The sequence below is a fragment of the Neopsephotus bourkii genome, unplaced genomic scaffold, assembly GCF_033783945.1.
Source record: "Neopsephotus bourkii isolate Nb327-2 ecotype Australia unplaced genomic scaffold, CSIRO-AGI_Nbou_v1 NB_1232, whole genome shotgun sequence".
NCBI classification, from domain to species: domain Eukaryota; kingdom Metazoa; phylum Chordata; class Aves; order Psittaciformes; family Psittacidae; genus Neopsephotus; species Neopsephotus bourkii.
The window spans coordinates 270,130-288,739 of record NW_026901717.1 but is presented as its reverse complement, the minus strand read 5'-3'; the positions used below and the strand labels follow the sequence as shown (position 1 = coordinate 288,739).

Here is an 18,610-nt window from a genome sequence, read left to right as displayed (position 1 = left end):
AAATCATCAGGGCTAATTAGATGCAATAATGCTGCAAAAAAATTCAAAAAAAAAAAAAAGATATAGCGCATCTGTCATGAACTCCCACCAGATCTCTTGGAAATGAGACATTTTTAATATTTTATGCTGAACACAAAATATCTTGAGGAAATGGTTTTATATTCTGTGTACCAAAACAAAACCTTCAGTGTCAAATGAGTAATACTGTCTAAGCAGCCCCTTAAATGCTGCTTATTTGGAATGCAACGTTATTTGGAATCTCTGTGCTCCTAAAATATAAATTTCATTTTAATAAAATGTACTCTGCATATAAGAAAAAAAAAAAAAAGTTGCAGGGAATAATAAAGGAAGTGCAATGTATGCCTGAAATTCTGTTTGAAACCTGGAGTGCACCCTGACACAGGAACAGACATTACCATTTTTACAGTGAGTCTTGCAAACAGAGATTTTTTTCCTTTTTTTTTTTTTTTTGATGGAATGTTTTCAGCTAACATCTAAATCAAATTAAATGCAAATATTTTGAATGTTAAACTAAATTTTGACTAAACCTCTAGCCGTCTTTGTCCTAAAAATTACTTTGTCTTTCTTAAAAGCAATATTTAACATAGAGGTTTAAGTCATGTTCTGCTACTGTATGTTATTAACAGTTAAATGTTTTTGGTTTGCATAATTTGTCTGCTGTGTGTACAGGGGGGATAGATAATGCATGTAAGAGACAAGTTGGAACATGTGTAAGGGGTAAAAGTTGAGCAAACCCCTATTTCATGTTTATTCTTGGTGGCAGGTCACAGATTAATAAAAATACCTAAGTGACAGGAAAATGCACTTAATCAAATTCCATGAGTCCATATAAAGTTCAAAAATATTCATTTAAGTACTTAACTTGAGATATGTTCTTTAAATAGATAGTAATCTATATTAAAAAGAGAAACTATACCTGGCTTGGCACATCTGCAAGTATCTCTGTATGACGTTACTCCTGACATGCAAAAATATATCTCTTCTCCAGCACAGTATTTACATGCAACATTTATGCAGCTTTTTTTTGCCAGGATACCCACCAGCTGCAGTTGGTCCCCTTGTATGTTTTCAGCTCCACTACGTCTGACAGATTGAATTAGCATTGTCACATAAGAGCCCTGTGTGAGGAAGGGGCTCAACACTTTGGTTCAGGAGACATAAGGAGGGTTTGTGCCTTCCTGCAGAAGTGACCCTGAGCAGCTTTGGGTAAAAAAAATATATTTTAAAATAGATATTAATTATATATGGGACATATATATATATATATAAATATATATATTATATATACATGACTGCCCTCAGGCTCAGCTCAGCTGGAAAGGCAGGGTAGAAAAGGTGAATGAAAAAATAAAATTATTGACTGAATTAAATCAAGAAACAACAGAAGTCTTTATCAGCAGATTTATCAGTAACACTTGTGCTAAAGGTCTCCTGCATTCTTTATTGACCCAGGTCCTGCCTCAAGTTATTCCTTACAGGGGCCGCAGCATTACTTGGGATGTTAAATGTTCAGATTAGCCCACCCAAATTTATGAATTGCATCCTGCTTTATTGTTTCTTCCCAGTCCTGTCCTCTTTTCTGCTGGTTTGCATATTGTCTAAATGAGCTTGGATTCCTTCCTTGGAATCCTACATGGGAATGAACATTGGTATTTCAGCACCTTAGTGGGGCAAGAGCTATTTGCTTTGCTACTCTGAGAAAGGTTGGCCATCTTTGTGTTATGAAAGAAACTTAATAATGCTACCAAGGGAACTTGGAAAATGAGTTCAGGCGTTGCTGTGCTTCATTCAGCTTGTCATGGCAAATGAAGGCAAAGCAAGGACATACATTTAAAGGCTGGAAAAATAAACCCATATGGATGTGTGTTGAGAGAGGGGCAACCTTGACTGGCTTTGACCCCTAAGGACGTGCATGCCAGGAGGGACAGTCACTATTTAGTCTTTCGTGATTGTGAACACAGAATGTGTTTCTTTTGTCTATGTTTGCTGGGGGCAGTTTCAGTGCTTCTGCAGGTGCTCCAAAAGGGATTTCTCAAAAGGACTATCAAAGGGTATAAGCCACCAAAACAAGTTTCCACCATCAACAGCAACGTGTTGATGGTGGAAATGTAGTGACCGTGTTTTTTCCAGCAGTTTTCAGCTGTCTTGATAAGGGAAACCACTGGGTATTAGGCAGAACTTAATGATGTTTGGTCCACCTTGTCAGTGTTACATGCACTGGGTCTGCCCTGCTGTTGGCATGGTCCTTCTAACACATTTAACTGTAGAGGTGCTTCCCTGAAAACTGTTTCAGTGTGTGTCCAGCTTGAGACAAGCCAGTGTACTTACATGTTGGCTCCCTTCCATCCTTACTCTGCATGTTATGACAGCCATCCCACCTCCCAACCCAAGCATCAGTTTCTCCATGGAGAGATCTTCCTTGACATGGTAAAGCCACAGGTATGAGTCACCTGAGCTGTAGTGAGACCAGAGCCCAATGGATGCAAGTTCTGCCTCAAGAAAGAGAGCTTTGAAGAGAGTCAGAGTTACAGGCAGATGGTTGTAGGCAGTGTTCAAAGTGACCCTCCAAATTTTGAAATCTGAGAAATAAGAAAGAAGTCATGGGCTCAAAAACCTTTTGTATGGCGTGACAGTGGTGGTCAAAAAGACCAGCAGCCTAATTACTGTGATTCTTTGCAGGCATTTCAGCAAAACAGAACTCTATTGAAGAACTTCAAGAAAGTTAACCAAGTAGGTCTGCAGAAGATAATGAAAAAGACTGCATACGAGCTCAACACTTGGAGAACTGTTGAATGAGCTGACTGGAGGCAGGAATGATTTTTTAATTAGATGGGTCAGTTAGGCAGGACACTCATTCAAAACCTTCAGAACTCTCAAATGATGCTGTAGTCTGGTGGGGGAACTGAGGGTGTAAGGGAATGTCTCCTGCACAGGTTGACCACCCGAGAAGGGAAAAAAAAGATGTGTAATTGCTAAACACTTCCATTATATACCTCCCAAAGTATAGAGGTGACCACACTGGGAACACAAGCCAGATGAGCTTCATGATCAATGAGTCTACTGTATTACAAGTCATTACCATGAAGTACAGCGAAACAAGAACCTTAGGCCAAGCCCCCCAGCTGATAAAGACTAAAACAGCAAATACCAGTTGTAAGTAAGGTACGACATGCTGAAACTCTGAGATCAAGAGCAACGACTTTGAGAGCCAATAAATTAGCATTGTGATGAGTGACTATTAATCCGAAACAATGAATGCTTATCACAAATATGATTAGACACACTCCAGTCAGATCTGTCATTATCTCAAACCTTTGGGCCCCACATTGGGCACCACAAAGAACTGTCGTGGTTTAAGCCCAGCCGGCAGCCCAGAACCACGCAGCCCTCGCTCACTCCCCCGCCGCCTTCTTCCCCCCAATCCTGGAGGGATGGGGAGGAGAATGAAAAGAATATAACTCCCACGGGTTGAGATAAGGACAGTCCAGTAACTAAGGTATAACACAAAACTACTGCTGCTACCACCAATAATAATAATGGTAAGAGAAATAACGGGAAGAGAATACAACTGTTCACCACCCGCTGACCGATACCCAGCCCAACCTGAGCAGTGGTCTGGGCCTTCCAGGTAACTCCCCCAGTTTATATACTGGGCATGATGTGCTCTGGTATGGAATACCCCTTTGGCTAGTTTGGGTCAGGTGTCCTGTCTCCTCCTCCCTGGCAGAGCATGAGACTCAGAAAGTCCTTGATCAGAGTAAACATTATTGAGCAGCAACTAAAAACATCGGTGTCATCAGCACTGTTCCCTGGCTGAAAGTCAAAAACACAGCACCGCACCAGCTACTAAGAAGGAGAAAAATGACTGCTACTCTTGAACCCAGGACAATTACATAGTTCAGAAATCATTGGCATATGGTCAAACCCTACTCACAGAAAATGCACTACATTAAAACTCAGATCTGACATTAGCTCAATTGCTATCAAATTTAAATGTATTCATATTCGACCTATATCATTGTTTTAAAGCTGTGCATCACAATGTAAATACTGTTAACAGTGAGGCTCAGTGGGTCTGCTTAGTCCATCAGGTACTCTCATAGAATTCTCTCAGAATTCTTTTGAAAATGAGAGATCAATTCCTTTAATCCTATCTTTATTCTCATGTATTTTAGGATGGAAAGACCTGTAGTGTAAGCATTCTCACTAATGTATATGTTCCTGGGGAGGTTAAACAAAAGATAGGCTTTTAAGGCGTAACTGTAAAGAGCAGGAAATTTACCTGGGATATAAAGAAGGAAAACATCAGGCTTTATTTTACATTTCAGTTTGAGGTTTAAAGAAGGCAAAGACATGCCATCAGTCACACTAGTCATGGGTTGGTGGGGGGTTTTTTCTCTCTTTTTTTTTCTTTTTTTTTTTTATTTTATATAGTTGTGCTTTCTTATGTCTTTGTTTAGTGCCTACAGCTATTAAGAGCTGCCTGGAGGATGGACAGTGATGGCAGTTTCACCCCCACCTTAGCTGTCCTGGCCCTTCTAAGCAAATGTTAGCACAAGTGGCAGAAGCGGGGACAAGAGAGTGATGGATGGGGTTAGGGAAGCAGGATCAGTGGTGGGGTGGAATAAGACCCAGGAAAGGAAGATAAGTCTCTCTGAAATACTCCATAATCTACAAGCAAGAGCTACTGTCTCCAAAAAAGCCTTGTTCAGGTTCCAGTAGAGGTACCAGTGGAGGGACCTTATCTGCTGATGCTGAAAAAGAAATATGTGCATTGCTGGTTGAACCGACATCTGACGTTTAATTCAGGGTTTCACTGATGCCAGTCTGCTCCATCCTTCCAATTTTAAGACTGCAGAGGAAAATCATAGCAGCAGCAGAGCGGATGTTGCAATGGATGAAAATTTGGTTTACAAAATAGATGTAAAAAATGCTAAACCTAGCAGTAAGACATCTGCCTTTGTTTTATACCAGTATAATTCTTTCAGTGGCTTAAACTACATAAAGGCCTCTGACATCTTGGCTGTTCAGCAGAGCAGTGTTGCACCCTACTTCATCTCTCTCAACTATGCGCAAGAGAGTATGAATGGTGCCTGTGAACTGATGAAAGTTTCTCTTTGTAATAAGATACAGGATGAAAGCAAGCACTGCATTATCTTTACAGCTGACTTTCAGGTTGCAACAATTTAGGCTAATATTCACCACAAATAAAGTTCACAGATTATTTTCACTCAGTGCTAGTTCACACCCGTGCCCAGCCTCTTGTAAGCCCAAAACAATCCGTGTACCTTTCAAAAGGCAGCTGCAGGCAAGTGGAAATGAGACCTGAGGCACTGAGAGATTCACACCTTATTAAAATGTAGGCTGAATTCCTTACAGATACTGGCTCAGGTATCTTGTATAATCTTCTATCAGGATTGTATCTCCGCCTCAGTTTGTATGACATTACCTGTTTTGAATAGGACAAAGGCTCACTGCTGCTGTCAGTCCTGTTCCAAGCTCAATATTAATCTGTTCCTTTGCGGATGCCGTTTTTTATCAGGTGTCCAGAAGAGCATCCCTCTGCCGACTCTCCATTTCCAGATTCATTGCTCTTTGGCTCACGCAATTTCTGGGGAGACAAGCTCAGACCTGAATGCCTCTCCTCTCCGTGGCAGAGAAAAGGGAAGTCTCTGGTGCCTGCTCTGTGGAGAAAGTTGATTCATGTGTAAATTACAGGTTACTCTTTATTTGCTCGGTCCGTGGAGAGTGCACAAGCAGATAAAAGACTCTGCAGGTCAGAGCTGTGTACGTGCCGGTTTCTCCTGTGGCCACGATGACAGGGTTAGGGTTCTTATCAAAGATTATCAGACGGGCTCTGATGTCTTATCGTTATTTACTCATGGTGTAGCACATAAACATAAAACTTGGCACATGGGAGAGTTTTGCAGCATTTCAGCACACTGCAGCTGCATAGTGTCATTACCATCAGCCTCTGGTATCAGGAGTTTTTCACATCTGTCTTTATACAGAAGTGCTTTGCTTTAAGTAGCTGTTTTACCTACAGTGAGAGCACACTCTGGGCTTCTCTAGCCCTCTGCAGAAAAAAAAAAAAAAAAAAGAAAAAAGTAAATGTGGGTATTATCTGAACAAAATAACTTCTGAGATGTCGTATGAAGAAGTGGCAGAGGGAGGTTTGCACCCGTTTTGCACTGAAACCCCTTTAGTGTTTGATTTCACATGCCTTAATTCCCAGTCGCAGCATTGAACGGTTCTCAGATTCTTCCAACGCCCCATGTTGTGCCTCATTTAATACCATAGTTATAATATATTTGTCTACTTTACAACTGTATTTGTATTGGCATATAAAATACAGCAGCTGGGAACTGTGTGGGGTAGCAGAAAGTTATTTGATCTACAAAATCAGTTACCTGTCACTGAAACATAATAAAGAATCATTATGGGCTTATTAGCAGGGCTGATGTAAATGCATTTTATGTGCCATTTTCAGATCAACAGTTACCCACACAAAAGTAAAGTTCCTAAGTACAACCTTCTTTGTTTAAAAAGGCAATTCATAAATCAGGCATGATATTAATCTTATGAAATGTAAATTCAAGTTCCCAAGGGTCTGATCTATTGGGTCAGCTTCAGCTTAGGCACTGGGGACTGTCCTTTCCTTCAATAACCAATAGACAAAGTCATCTGTGCTGACATACTGCTACTTTTGTACAAAACTGTGCCATGAATGCTTCTTAAAAGGCTTTTATAGGGGGAAGGAGAGGAAAAAAAAAAAAGCAAGCTTTTTAATATGTTTTAAAAACATGAAAATAAATGTTTCAAATTGGATTAGGAGAGTGAGGGTATAACTTGTTGCACACAGGTTTTATATCTCCCATGAGAATCTTTTTCATTGTTATTAATGATATCACATTTTTGTGTATAATATTGATGCTGTTGAAATCACTTAGCGGCTTTGTTTGCCAGAGAGAACCTGTCTAAAAAAAGAAAGTTGTTAACACTAATATTTTGAAATTCAGCTCACATCCCTTTTTACTCTTTTAGTTATTTAAATTGCAGTTTGAAAATTCCCACAGTTTCAGAATCTGAGTTTCCTCTTGATCTTATCAATGCAGTTTGAAGCAAGTGTCTTCAAAGCCACTTGTAAGTGCACTTTTTGTCTCTTCTTAGGGATTAGCAAGGCCCACACTGGGGATAAGAAGAAAATTCGGAGTATCATAAAAAGCCAGTTCTTCAGAGTCTCATTTTACCTTCTTCAGCACACTTCTCCAGTTCATTTTATCAGTCCATCCAGCACCTCTGGTCCCTGCCGTGGGGTTCGGTGGTGAAACACAAGAAGGAACACCATGCATCCTAGCTTGCATTAGGCATCTGGGAACATAAAAGTTTGGTAATTTGGTACAAAAATTTAGTTGATAATACCCGAAATGAGCTGCCATGGGGGAACAGCAGGTTACATCCAGGTAAGAATTCAGGTGGAGTGTTTGGCACCATGAGATAGCAGCTAATGACAGCAGTGGAGACTACAGCTTGAATAAGTGTTGATTTAATTGGATTGATAAAAGCTCTGTTCTTAGCTGCCAGCTTACCTAGCTTTACAGTATCCTTAGTTCCAGTGTGGTATAGCCTTATCAGTACAAAAACACATTTTCTGAAAGATATGTTGATAACCCAGACTCAGAAACACTTAGGAGAGTCAGTAGAGGGATATAGGTTTTTCAGTAATATCAACCTGTCCGTATAGTAAAGAAGTGAAATATTTGGCAGTTCTATATATATACAAATATGCTTACTGTACGTAAGTAAGTATGAAGCACAATACACAAATATACCATTTACTTAATGTAAGCAACAACATTCTGTGGCAGTTTTCCTAAGAATATATTTTATACATTTGTGAGGATATATATATGATATAATTATATGACAAAAATATTTGAAGGTAGCGAACAGATTTGTTTATATGCATAGGGATTTACTTACCAGGATAGCTGATCTCAAATGCTGAATTCTTATTTACATTGTCCCATAAACATGCATTTATATATGTACAGAACCCTACATTGCAACAAGGAGCAAATGTCAGTGCTCAAAACAAGTCCTTGCTTTAGAGACCTCCATTTATGGTGTGTGTGAGCACTGTGTGTTAAATTACAGTACAGACTGAATGAGTATTGCAGCACAGTTAACTAGGAGTGTGACTTTTTTGAGTGGGATCCTACATTCTCTATATCTTAAAAAGGTGAAGCCAAGTCATCTGGCGTAAAGCTAAAAGTAGGCAGATTTTTGAATGGGCTTAGGGTAGACTTGTGCATGAGAAGTGTATACATGGTTGCACACCTGGTTTGTGTTCACAGGCATTGTGATTTATGAGCACAAGTAAATAAAAATGCTACAAATTATGTATACACTTAAGCTGCATGACATTTAAAAATCTGCATACTATTTGCATGACATTTAAAATCTGATCCCACCAGAGCAGGCTCTGCTGCCCAGTAGGGAGAAACAAGCAAGGAAGGTCATACATCTACAATCACTTTTGGCAACTTTCCCCATTCAGTACAGGACCATTGCAAACAGTAAAACTGGCTGCACGTGATTTTGTGTTTTCCATTACATACTATTAACTAATAGCAAGCAACTCTTGTGCAGTCTTAGGTCAGAGCTGAATTATGACTTCTAAGCAGCCACATTTCACATTCATGCAACTTAATGGCACAAAGGAAGTTTTGTTTTTTATTATTATTTAGTGAAGGCACAAAAGCAAGAACAAAACTAATACAATGTCACCAAGTCAGTGTAACAGTAATTCTTATAGCTGTGCATCTCACTGTTTTCTGGATTACTTTGCAAATAATAAATCAAATTCCTCCTCAAGGTGACATGTCAGTAATTTCAAATTTGATTAGCTTTATATGAAGGATGTTGATAGATTTCTACATGAATTTTTGATAGCTCAGCAGAATGACAACCTTAACACTTACGGTGCCCCTTTGTGACAGTGTGGCACACTGAAATAATGTTAACCTTCTTAAATCTATAAAACCTTGGGGATCCTGGTTGGGGTATGGCTCAGCAAGCTTGACTTTCACCTGTTCCTCCTAAGAGGATCTGGGACATGAAATAGCTGTTCAAGAATTTTGCTGGGTTTATTTTTAATGTTATAAATGAAAACAGATAGGACTGAAGAGGAATATCCAGTACTGTGCCCATAATTTCAGGCTTCCAGGTGAAGGAGATAAATCTCAAGGTATCCACAGGACATTTTATCCCTATGACTCTAGAGTCATGAACCATGCCACTCGTGAAGGAAGGCAAAAAAGCAGTGGGATTCAGCATGGCTACCTGTTGTGGAGCATTTTGCTGTTGCTGGAGTGCTGTAAATGTGCCGGCTTTTCATCATTTCATAGTTTAAACTTGTTACAAATTTGTGGCTCAAACAGTCCTCTTAGCAAAAGTGCCAGATAAGAACAGATTTATGTCACCACTTGCGTAATGATTTGTCTTTACTTTCTTTGAAGAGGTTACAGGGAGGACTGTATGAATTACAAAGTTGGTAATTTTATGAAATTAAATAACTTCCAGTATTTATGTTTAAAGAATGAAAAGCCAAATTCTTTTAGTCTTGTTTTTATTCTGGCTTTAGATTTTTCACACTGTTACAGAATCATAGAATCAACTTTATTCAGATTAAGTAAAATTTAGTCTTTATATCAGCATACATGTCATTAGCCCTTTAAAGAAAACCCATCATTACCTGACTGTTACCTGAGAAGCCTGCCAAACAATCTGCCACGCATCCATGGCAGTATTCAAGGCCAGGTTGGAGGGGCTTTGAGCAACCTGGTGTAGTGGAAGGTGTCCCTGCCCATGGCAGGGACTCAGAACTGGATGGTCTCTTCCAACATGGACTGTTCATGTGACTCTATGACATTACTTTGAATCTGGGGGAATGTATTTTAAAAGGGAAGAACATACAAAACCCAAAATCATCAGTAAAACCCAGCAACTATTACTCAACAAACTAATTTATGTCTTATGCACATTTGGCTTTCTGTAATAGGATAGCTTCTTGTTTTCTAGCTCTAGAGAGTTAAATATATGGAATGTATCTATTTAAGAGAGAAATGTTTGTGCTGGTGCCCAATTTGCTTTCAAGTCAAAGGGAATAAAGAGTTCTTGTCCTGGAAATCTGACCAGTAACTGGAAATTTTTTACCAAATATTCGAGACGCAGATGCACATCAGGCTATTGTTTGTTAGGGCATATGGATATATGCCCATGGTAAGACAGACAGCATTTTCCTTTCCTAATGTCTCATGAAATTAAAAGGGTCCAGGTAGATGCATGGGTTAAGAGTCTTAGCTGGAATAAATCAGAGTGCTATAAAATTATTCCAGCTCAGAGCAATTAAGATCTAGGATTTTGTCATTAGCTGGTTTTGTACTGCACAGAGCAAAGGCATCCTGTGGTGGTGGGCGAAAAATACTCCTGTGACAGCAACATCCATCATTGCCAAGTCCAGGAGGTATGTTGTGATATAGCAGTAGCAAAAACAGCAACAAAAGTGGTTGGGAATATGTAAGAGATATTGGCCATAGAACATGGATAGAAGCCTGCAATGTGTGTTGTTATCTGAAGAGTAGCATGATGCATGTGCAGTATAATTGTCATAAATAAGCTGCTGAACTTGAATGTCTGCACAGGTGATTGCCTTTTTGGGCAGATTAATGTTTTCATAATTTGACTGGCTTGTTACATATTTTGTATGAGTATCAGGCATTCACTTCTGAAAGTGGACCTTTTATGACTTGACTGGACTCAGCAGATTTTCTGTATTTGAAATTGATCAATTAAATTGTTGTTTGGGGGAAATTGATTCCATTTGGTGCAGAGTGGCCTGTGGCTATGTTGCCCTTCCTTTTTATCTCATTCAAATAATGATATCACATTAGCACAGAAATGTATGTGCTAACAGCTGAAGCAAGAAAAAAACACATTGTATGGTTGTCTTTCCAAAATGAGTAACTCATTTTAAGTCATGGAATCATACATCATACAAAGTAAAAATTTAGAATCAGATTTTTTTACCTATAGGATTAAAACTGCCATTATTATGTTTATGATGTCCGATACAATTTTTCATACTTCTTTTGGGGTTCTTTTCATTTGTTCATTTCCTTTTTTCACCATTCTTTTAACCGAACCTCATAAAATAAGTAACTGTTAACTAAAGCCATAGCAGCAGACTTCAGGAATGAGTTTGCAGATGCATGCAATGTGATTACAGAACAATACTGTCCAGCCATTCTTAGCTCCAACAAAACCTAAGAATGAAATGTTGAGAATTTTAATGGATTAACATTGCCCACCATTCTGAGCAGTGACAGACCAGTTGAAGTTTGTGTTAGCACAAACCATGACCAAGTACAAACATTTTGTATTTTATACTTTTGTGCTTCCATATGTGGTGTTTCCTTCAAGGGAAGTTTGTCCCCTGTAGCTGATCTCTTGCATCACTAGATTTGCAGAACCTTGGCTTGTGCATCCCTGGACTGAGTCAATTTGCGATGTCTGTTGGGATGGCCCTGTTGAGCTCATCACAGGTGTTAGTCAACTCCTCTCCTACTCCAGGAATTTTTGATGGACCACCTTAGGAAAAAGTTGCCAGAAACCAATTATTTTGGCTTAACATGAGGTTTATTTTGAACAAGTAGGAGAGCAGAGTAACAGTCTACTATGAAACAAAGGTTGCCTCACTTAAATGTCTACGGGGGGAACCTGTTGGTGCGCACAATATAATTAAAAAGATTCGTGATCTCTTCAAATTACTTCCAGTCATCATCTAATGAAGGACTGAAATGATAGAAACACAAAGCTTTCAGTTGCCTTTTTGTGTACCTTATTCAACTTTTTTTCATAACAAATTATTATTTCTGTATTATTTCATATTCTTTATGGCATTTCCAAGAGCATAATGCAACTATGCAGATTGAAATAATCACAGAATGGTTTGGGTTGGAAAGGACCTTAAAGCTCATCCAGTTCCAGCCCCCTGCCATGGACAGGGACAACTTCCACTAGACCAGGTTGTTCAAAGGCCCATCCAGTCTGGCCTGGAACACTTTTGTCAGATAGATTAAGATAAAAACATGACCTGTAGGTTATTAAAGACTTCACAGGTAGCTTTGCTCTTCTTCAGCTACTGGGGAGTTAGGTAACCTGGAAACTTTGCATATAAGAAGACCCATGAACCAGGCCTTTCTGCTGGCAAAGATCAGAAAGCCAGCTCAAATGTGAGTGGTTCAGTAGAAGGTCACTGCTTGTGGTGAGACTCCTGCCTGCAGATGCACCAAAAGCCCCTCATCAGAGCTTGGGAGCTTTGTAAAGTTTTTTTCCCATAATGAGATTAATTCTCAATTGATGTTCTTTAAAATAGCCGTTAGTTTTTGCTTTAAATACCGGGGGGGGGGGAGGTGGGAGTGTATCCTAACACTTCATTCACTATCTATGTAATGGTCAACGTACATTTCATAGAATTTCACTGTATGAGTTTCCCATGTCCGAGCTGTATTACATTCTCCTCCATTTACTCACTGTACTGCATTCTAAATGAAATTATTTCACATTTTGCTGCAAAAGCCCAGTCTGTTTGGGTCAGCTGTCCCTACTCTCACTGTGGTTCAGTGTAGGAGCATGGTGTAAAAATGCACAAGTGGTCCTCCAGGGCAGCACAAAACTCTATGCGATACGGACAAAAGCCATAGCAGAGCAGCACCAATAAGCACTGTCTGCCTCCAGTTTCACCCCTGAGCCATTCTGGCATTTACTAAACTGAGTGTCTTTAACTTGCCCCTTGAGCATATGTGCGTCAGATTTCTGTTAATGTATTTTTCTGTGCGTAATTGTTTTTCTTTAAGCACAGTAAGATGAAGGAGGGAAATTTTATCACATGATGCTCTATTGCTGCAAGTCCGGTGCAAAGGTGGGCATTTCAGATCCAGTTTGCTGGTGAAGTGAGGGAAAGAAGCTACAAGTATTAGAGCAGTAGATTGTCACCTTCTTGATGAGCCTTGGAGAATGAGGCAGTGACCCAGTCAGTCAGTTTTGTCTTTGCTCAGAGAATATGAGTCTTCCAGAAGGTTGCTCTTGTCTAGTTTGAAGAGTCACATCCCCCTGTGGCCCCTGAGCTTTATGCCTCTCCTTCCTCCTCTCCTTGTCTGCTTTCCTGTCCCTGCTGTGTCCAGGCTGTCTGCTGTCTCTCATCTATGCATCCCAACCTCCTGTTTCAGGCAGTTTCCTGCTTTTCCAGGGCTTTTCTTCACCTACAAACCCACCCCCTTGGTATTTCTATGCCTACTCTCTGTGATCCTTATGCATGGTCAATCTCCTCCCTTGGTCCACTCTTCAGAGGAGTGCCACGAGGATGATCAGGGAGATGGAGCACCTCCCGTATGAAGACAGGCTGAGAAAGTTGGGGCTGTTCAGCCTGGAGAAGAGAAGGGTGCGTGGAGACCTCATAGCAGCCTTCCAGTATCTGAAGGAGAGCTACAAGGGTGCCAGAGAGCAGCTCTTCACCAGGGACTGCAGGGATAGGACAAGAGGAAATGGGTTTAAACTTAAACAGGGGAGATTTAGGTTAAATATAAGCAGTATGTAACGGTGGTGAGGCCCTGGAACAGGTTGCCCAAAGAAGTGGTAAATGCTCCATCCCTGGCAGAGTTCAGGGCCAAGCTGGACAGAACCTTGGGTGACATGGGCTAGGGTGAGGTGTCCCTGCCTATGGCAGGGGGTTGGAACGGGATAATCTTAAGTTCCTTTTCAACCCAAACCATTCTGTGATTCTCTGTTTCTTCCCTCTGCTCCCTGGAACTAGTTATCCTTTCTGTTTTCTTTAGGGTGCTTTTTGTTTCCCTTCTGCCCTTGTTTCGCCTGCATTTGGAGCCCAGGATACAGTGCTAACATAGTCAGTTACTGTGCCTGATGCCACAATTTCCTGCAGCATCTGGGAGCACAAGTTGCAAAACAAAAAAGTCTGGCTCAGCCCCCTCAGCCCTGTATTGGAAACTTGCCCATTGGCAATAGCATCTGAGGAGGAGGCTTTGGCCAGTTCAGCTGCCAAATTCTGGGGACTCTGCTGAGTGTATGCAAATGAGACTTTTCAAAGGCTTGTGACTAGACAAAAAGCTGGGTGGTTTTTCATGGGAACTGCAAAAGGACAACAGGGGCTGTACCTCCCAAATTTCAGACCATTGCTGTGAAGAACAGAGACACAGAAGCTGCTCAGCAAAATTCCTGGAAGGCTTTATTTTCATTTGCTTGTTCTTTCGGGGTTTTTTTCCCCAACATGTTTTTCCTCAATCTTATTTCCTGAGGTGACTGCATCCTTTTAGTTGAAATATAAAAAAATAATAATAAACAGCCTGAGGCAGAGACAGAGCATGAAAATTTTCATCCCAAATACTTAGCTTGGCAAAACTTACAAGCAACTGAAAACAAGCCCCTGTAAAGGCAACTATTGAGATGCCCAACTACAGAGGTCCTACTTGGGTTGTACAAAATAGATCAGAATATCTCCATGACTCATTTGGGATATTAAACCCAGTTGAAAAGTATCTGCTTTCAAATTTCAGAAATCTACATTCAGTAATGGGTGTCCTGAGGAAGTGTTTTGGTTTAGCACTTCCCAGGTCGTACCAAAGATGTTGCATAGAGTTGATTTCCTAAGCATGCCTGTAACACGTTTATTTTATTACTTTTGTTGTTTGGTTTTTTGGGTGGGGGGGGGGTTGTTTGTTTGTGGCATTTGGTTTTGGTTGGTTGGTTTGTTGGTTTGTTTTTTTTTTGTTTACTGAACCTCTTTTACTGGACATTTTTAAGCTTCAACTGAACAGGGTGCTGGGCATGCTTTGCCTAGAAAGGTTGGACCAGATGATCCTTGAGGTCCCTTCCAGCCTGGAATTATAGGATTCTATAATTCTCTTTTGATGGTGAAACTTAGAAGTTTCACACACATTAGAAGTTGAGCCCAGCCAGCACTGTGCAAGTTCAGTGACACAGTGCCTTCAGGGTGCATCCGTAGTAACTTCTGGGCAGAAAATACAAAAATAATCACAAATGAGGTAGTTCTTTATTCAGACCAATGGCAGAAACATTCCCCGCCATTGTCCTGTGCTGTGTCTTATAGGACAAATCCTGCTGCATCCAGCTGTTGCCTAATAATGGTAATTGATGAAATGCATTTCAACCATGAAGGCTGTGGATTTGCTTGCCCCACTTCTCTTCTTGTGACAGAGCAGGAGCATCTGCTCCATTCATAGCACTGGGCAGCATGTCCTTCCACAAGGGCTCTACTCAGGTTTCTGCAGCTGCAAAAGACTCTGGTGAGCAGGCTTCCTAGAATTGTAGAGTGGTTTGGGTCGGAAGGGAGCTTGAGATCATCCAGTTCCAACCCCTTGCCACTGGCAGGGATGCCTCAATCTAGACCAGGTTGCTCCAAGCCCCATCCAACCTGGCCTTGAACACTGCCAGGGATGGGGCAGCCACAGCTTCTCAGGGCAACCTGTGCCAGGGCCTCACCACCCTCACAGGGAAGAACTTCTGCCTTCTGTCTAACTTGAACTTCCCTTGTTTAAGTTTAAACCCGTCACCCGTTGTCCTATTGCTACAGCCCCTAATGAAGAGTCCCTTTACTGCTTCTCTCCCAGCTGCAGCTGCTCTCATGGTCTTACTGCACTGAAGGCTTTTTAACACAGAAGCAAGTCCCATGGAAATGTGAAGTAAATCTTCTCTTCTGGACCCCTTCCACCCAGACATTTCATCCACATCCTCCCATTGCAGGCACCCAGCTGTACAGGCTGCAGCATGGGGCAAAGATCCCTGCGCTGCTTGGCTCCTGGTTTCCCCAAATTCACAAAAGAGAGATCCATGTGGGAGCAAACCCCATATTTACCATGTCCTTGGTTCACACTCCCTCTTCATTCAGATGCAGCCCCGTAGCTTTTCATGTGTCTGAATGCAGACCTGGAAAAGTAGTAATGAAGCACACAAAAACTCAGAATATTTTCACTGTAAACCACCTTGGGGTTCTGGCAGAAAGTAACCATTGTGGCTACACAGATACCAGTGCAGAGGATTCATGTAATTCTGGTGCTGTAGCTGAAAAACATGTCAAAACAGATGGGGATGTTGTTGACTGCAAGTTCTTTGCTTTTCCGTCAATCATAGATTTTTCTCTTTTCACAACAGACTGGAGAAAAAAAATGTTTTCTTAATTTAATAAGGCAATATATTGTGATTTTAACATTCCATTTATCCCCAGAATAATGGGGAATGTACTATATATGTTCCAGCCACAGTGCAACTTTTCCTCATGTGCTTATATATGAGCTCCCCTCTAACTTCACTCTACAGGAGACTGAGTTTTCATATTAACTCGTTGCAGGATCTTTTATGAGCAGTGACTGTCAAACTGTGCTTGCCTGTGCATTTGTGCATGCTGATATTGCTCATATTTAGACTAACTTCAGCTCCCACCTCAATCTTGGTTTTCCCCATGCAGGGGTTTTTTCCCTAATATATCAACAGTTCGTTTGAAACTTGTTTTGGAAAAAAAAAAAAAAAAAAACCAACCTACGGTGCTTTAGACAAAGGAAGCCAAACTGGAGCAATAAGTATTAAAAGATACGCACAGGGCACAAACAAAAGAATTCCCCAAATGCATTTAAGTGATTTTGTTCCTGCTTTTTCAATATAATATTTGTGGGCCAACTGTGGCAATAACTGATAACATAAATGCAAGATGACATAATTTCAGTTCAGTGATTCTTCTGAGAGAAATTACCCTGACAACTTATTTTCCTTTTTTTCTAATTTTATGGGAAAAAAAAAAAAAAAAAGAACAAACCTGGAGATTCTTAATGCAAGGAAAATAAAGTGTCACCAAGTTTTGAAACTCATTTAAATATTTCATCTTTCACTTCCAAATATACTTTCCTGGGAGGTTCTTGTGTTTCCATCTCCATTTCCAGAAGCTTACCATCTTTCTAGCTGGAAGAGACTGAAGTTTTTCTCAGAATCCACTGTGTGGTTGGCAAAAGATCAGTACCATGACACAAGTGATCTTGCTTGCATTTTCCGGAAACTCCACAGTCTGACTTAGCAGCACTGATTCTGCTGGAAGACTCCACATGGAAAGATCAGTTGTTAAATCATTACTGTATTTTGAAATGAAAATTGCTTTTGGAAATGCACCAAGGTCATTAAGCTTCATTGTTTTCTGTCTTTGGGTGCTTGGGGGTTTTGTCTCTTTGGCCTGTAGGGAAATCGTAAGTTGTTTCTTCATCATTGAGATTACTGTGTCAGCTTGAAGATATGGCTTTGGGCTTGATGGGTTGGTGTGGTTTTGTTGTGTTGCTTTGGGTTTGGGGATTTTATTTTTTCTTTTTGTAAATGGAAATGGTGAATCAGACCCTATTTTGAAATAAATACGGTCTCCCAAATTAGGCTGATTTAATTATTGCAGTGGTTAATGAAATGGTTAAAAACTTTGCTGCTTTGACACTAGATGATTAAAACTGGATTAGCAGAAAGACCCTGATTTGGGGGCTTCTTTCTGCCCAGTTGTGCTTTTCTTGTGTATGCAAGGCAGGACATGATTTACAGGATAAATCCCTATCTGTCCCTCACCCAACTGGTTCCTGGGTCCTGGTGAACCTTCTTTAGCCACAGCTCAGCAATGGGGCCTCACCGGTCACACATGCAAACCCACAGTGAGTGCTTGCTCTTGAGAGTTTGTTTGATTGCATTTACTTGGGGGGGTGGGGAGGGTCCTTATTGTGAGCTTAATATTTCCCTTCATGTTCATCCCAGACTTCTGCATTCTCCCTCCTGCTGGTGGCAGACCCACCTCCCACACTCACACTTGTGTGTCTGCCTCCCAAAGACGAGGATGTCAGGCAGGGTGTTGGCAGAGGTCAGTGCATCCCAACACTCAACTTGTCTTCTCATCTTGTCTGCCTTCAGCTTCGCTCTGCCTTACGCCTCACGCCTCACTTTGCTGCTGCAATGCCAGCCTTCACCACCTCACGCCGGTCTCAAACTCATTGCCACATGTCTGGCTTTCTGCCCTTGCATCCCAGACATCACCCATGGCTGATGTTTGAAGGCATTGTTAGAAGAGGTAGGGAGCAAAGCTCAGGCACAGGGGAAACAAGTTGAGGATTTCCAGACTGAGCTGCCGTTTGCTGCAGCAAGAAAGAGGGTTAAGCAGCAAGTGAAATGCAGCTTTACGGTCATTAATGTCAAATGCTGCCTCTAATGACATCTCTGAGGTTAAGTCACAGGAAGTGTGGTATTATTCAGTTTGGTTAAATTTAGTGTAATTCACATGTGCAAACCCTTTGTGAATTAGTGTTTAGTCTTAAATTGCTGGTTTCCGTGATGCGGGAGCTTGAGAGTATCCTGTATCGATGTGTTATGAATTAAGGTGGAGAAGCCTAAAATGCATGTGACACGCCAGAAAAACTCAAGTTTCCAAGTAGTTCTGAAGCAAGTATGCAATTAACTTAATTTTCAACACTAAGCAGCT

General features: G+C 40.8%; 1 protein-coding gene across 2 annotated transcripts in view; it reads left to right on the top strand.

Annotated features, from left to right (window-relative positions):
- Nucleotides 1-18,610, top strand: part of ARB2A (ARB2 cotranscriptional regulator A) — a 290,622-nt gene that overhangs the window by 258,519 nt on the left and 13,493 nt on the right. The window contains exon 11 of one of the 2 annotated variants that reach the window (XM_061364340.1): nt 5,740-5,844. The exons of the other annotated variant lie outside the window; for it this stretch is intronic. Within the exon in view, the coding sequence (XP_061220324.1) occupies nt 5,740-5,840 (101 nt within the window). The 3' untranslated portion in view covers nt 5,841-5,844. The remainder of the gene's footprint in view (nt 1-5,739; nt 5,845-18,610) is intronic. 2 annotated transcript variants of the gene reach the window in all.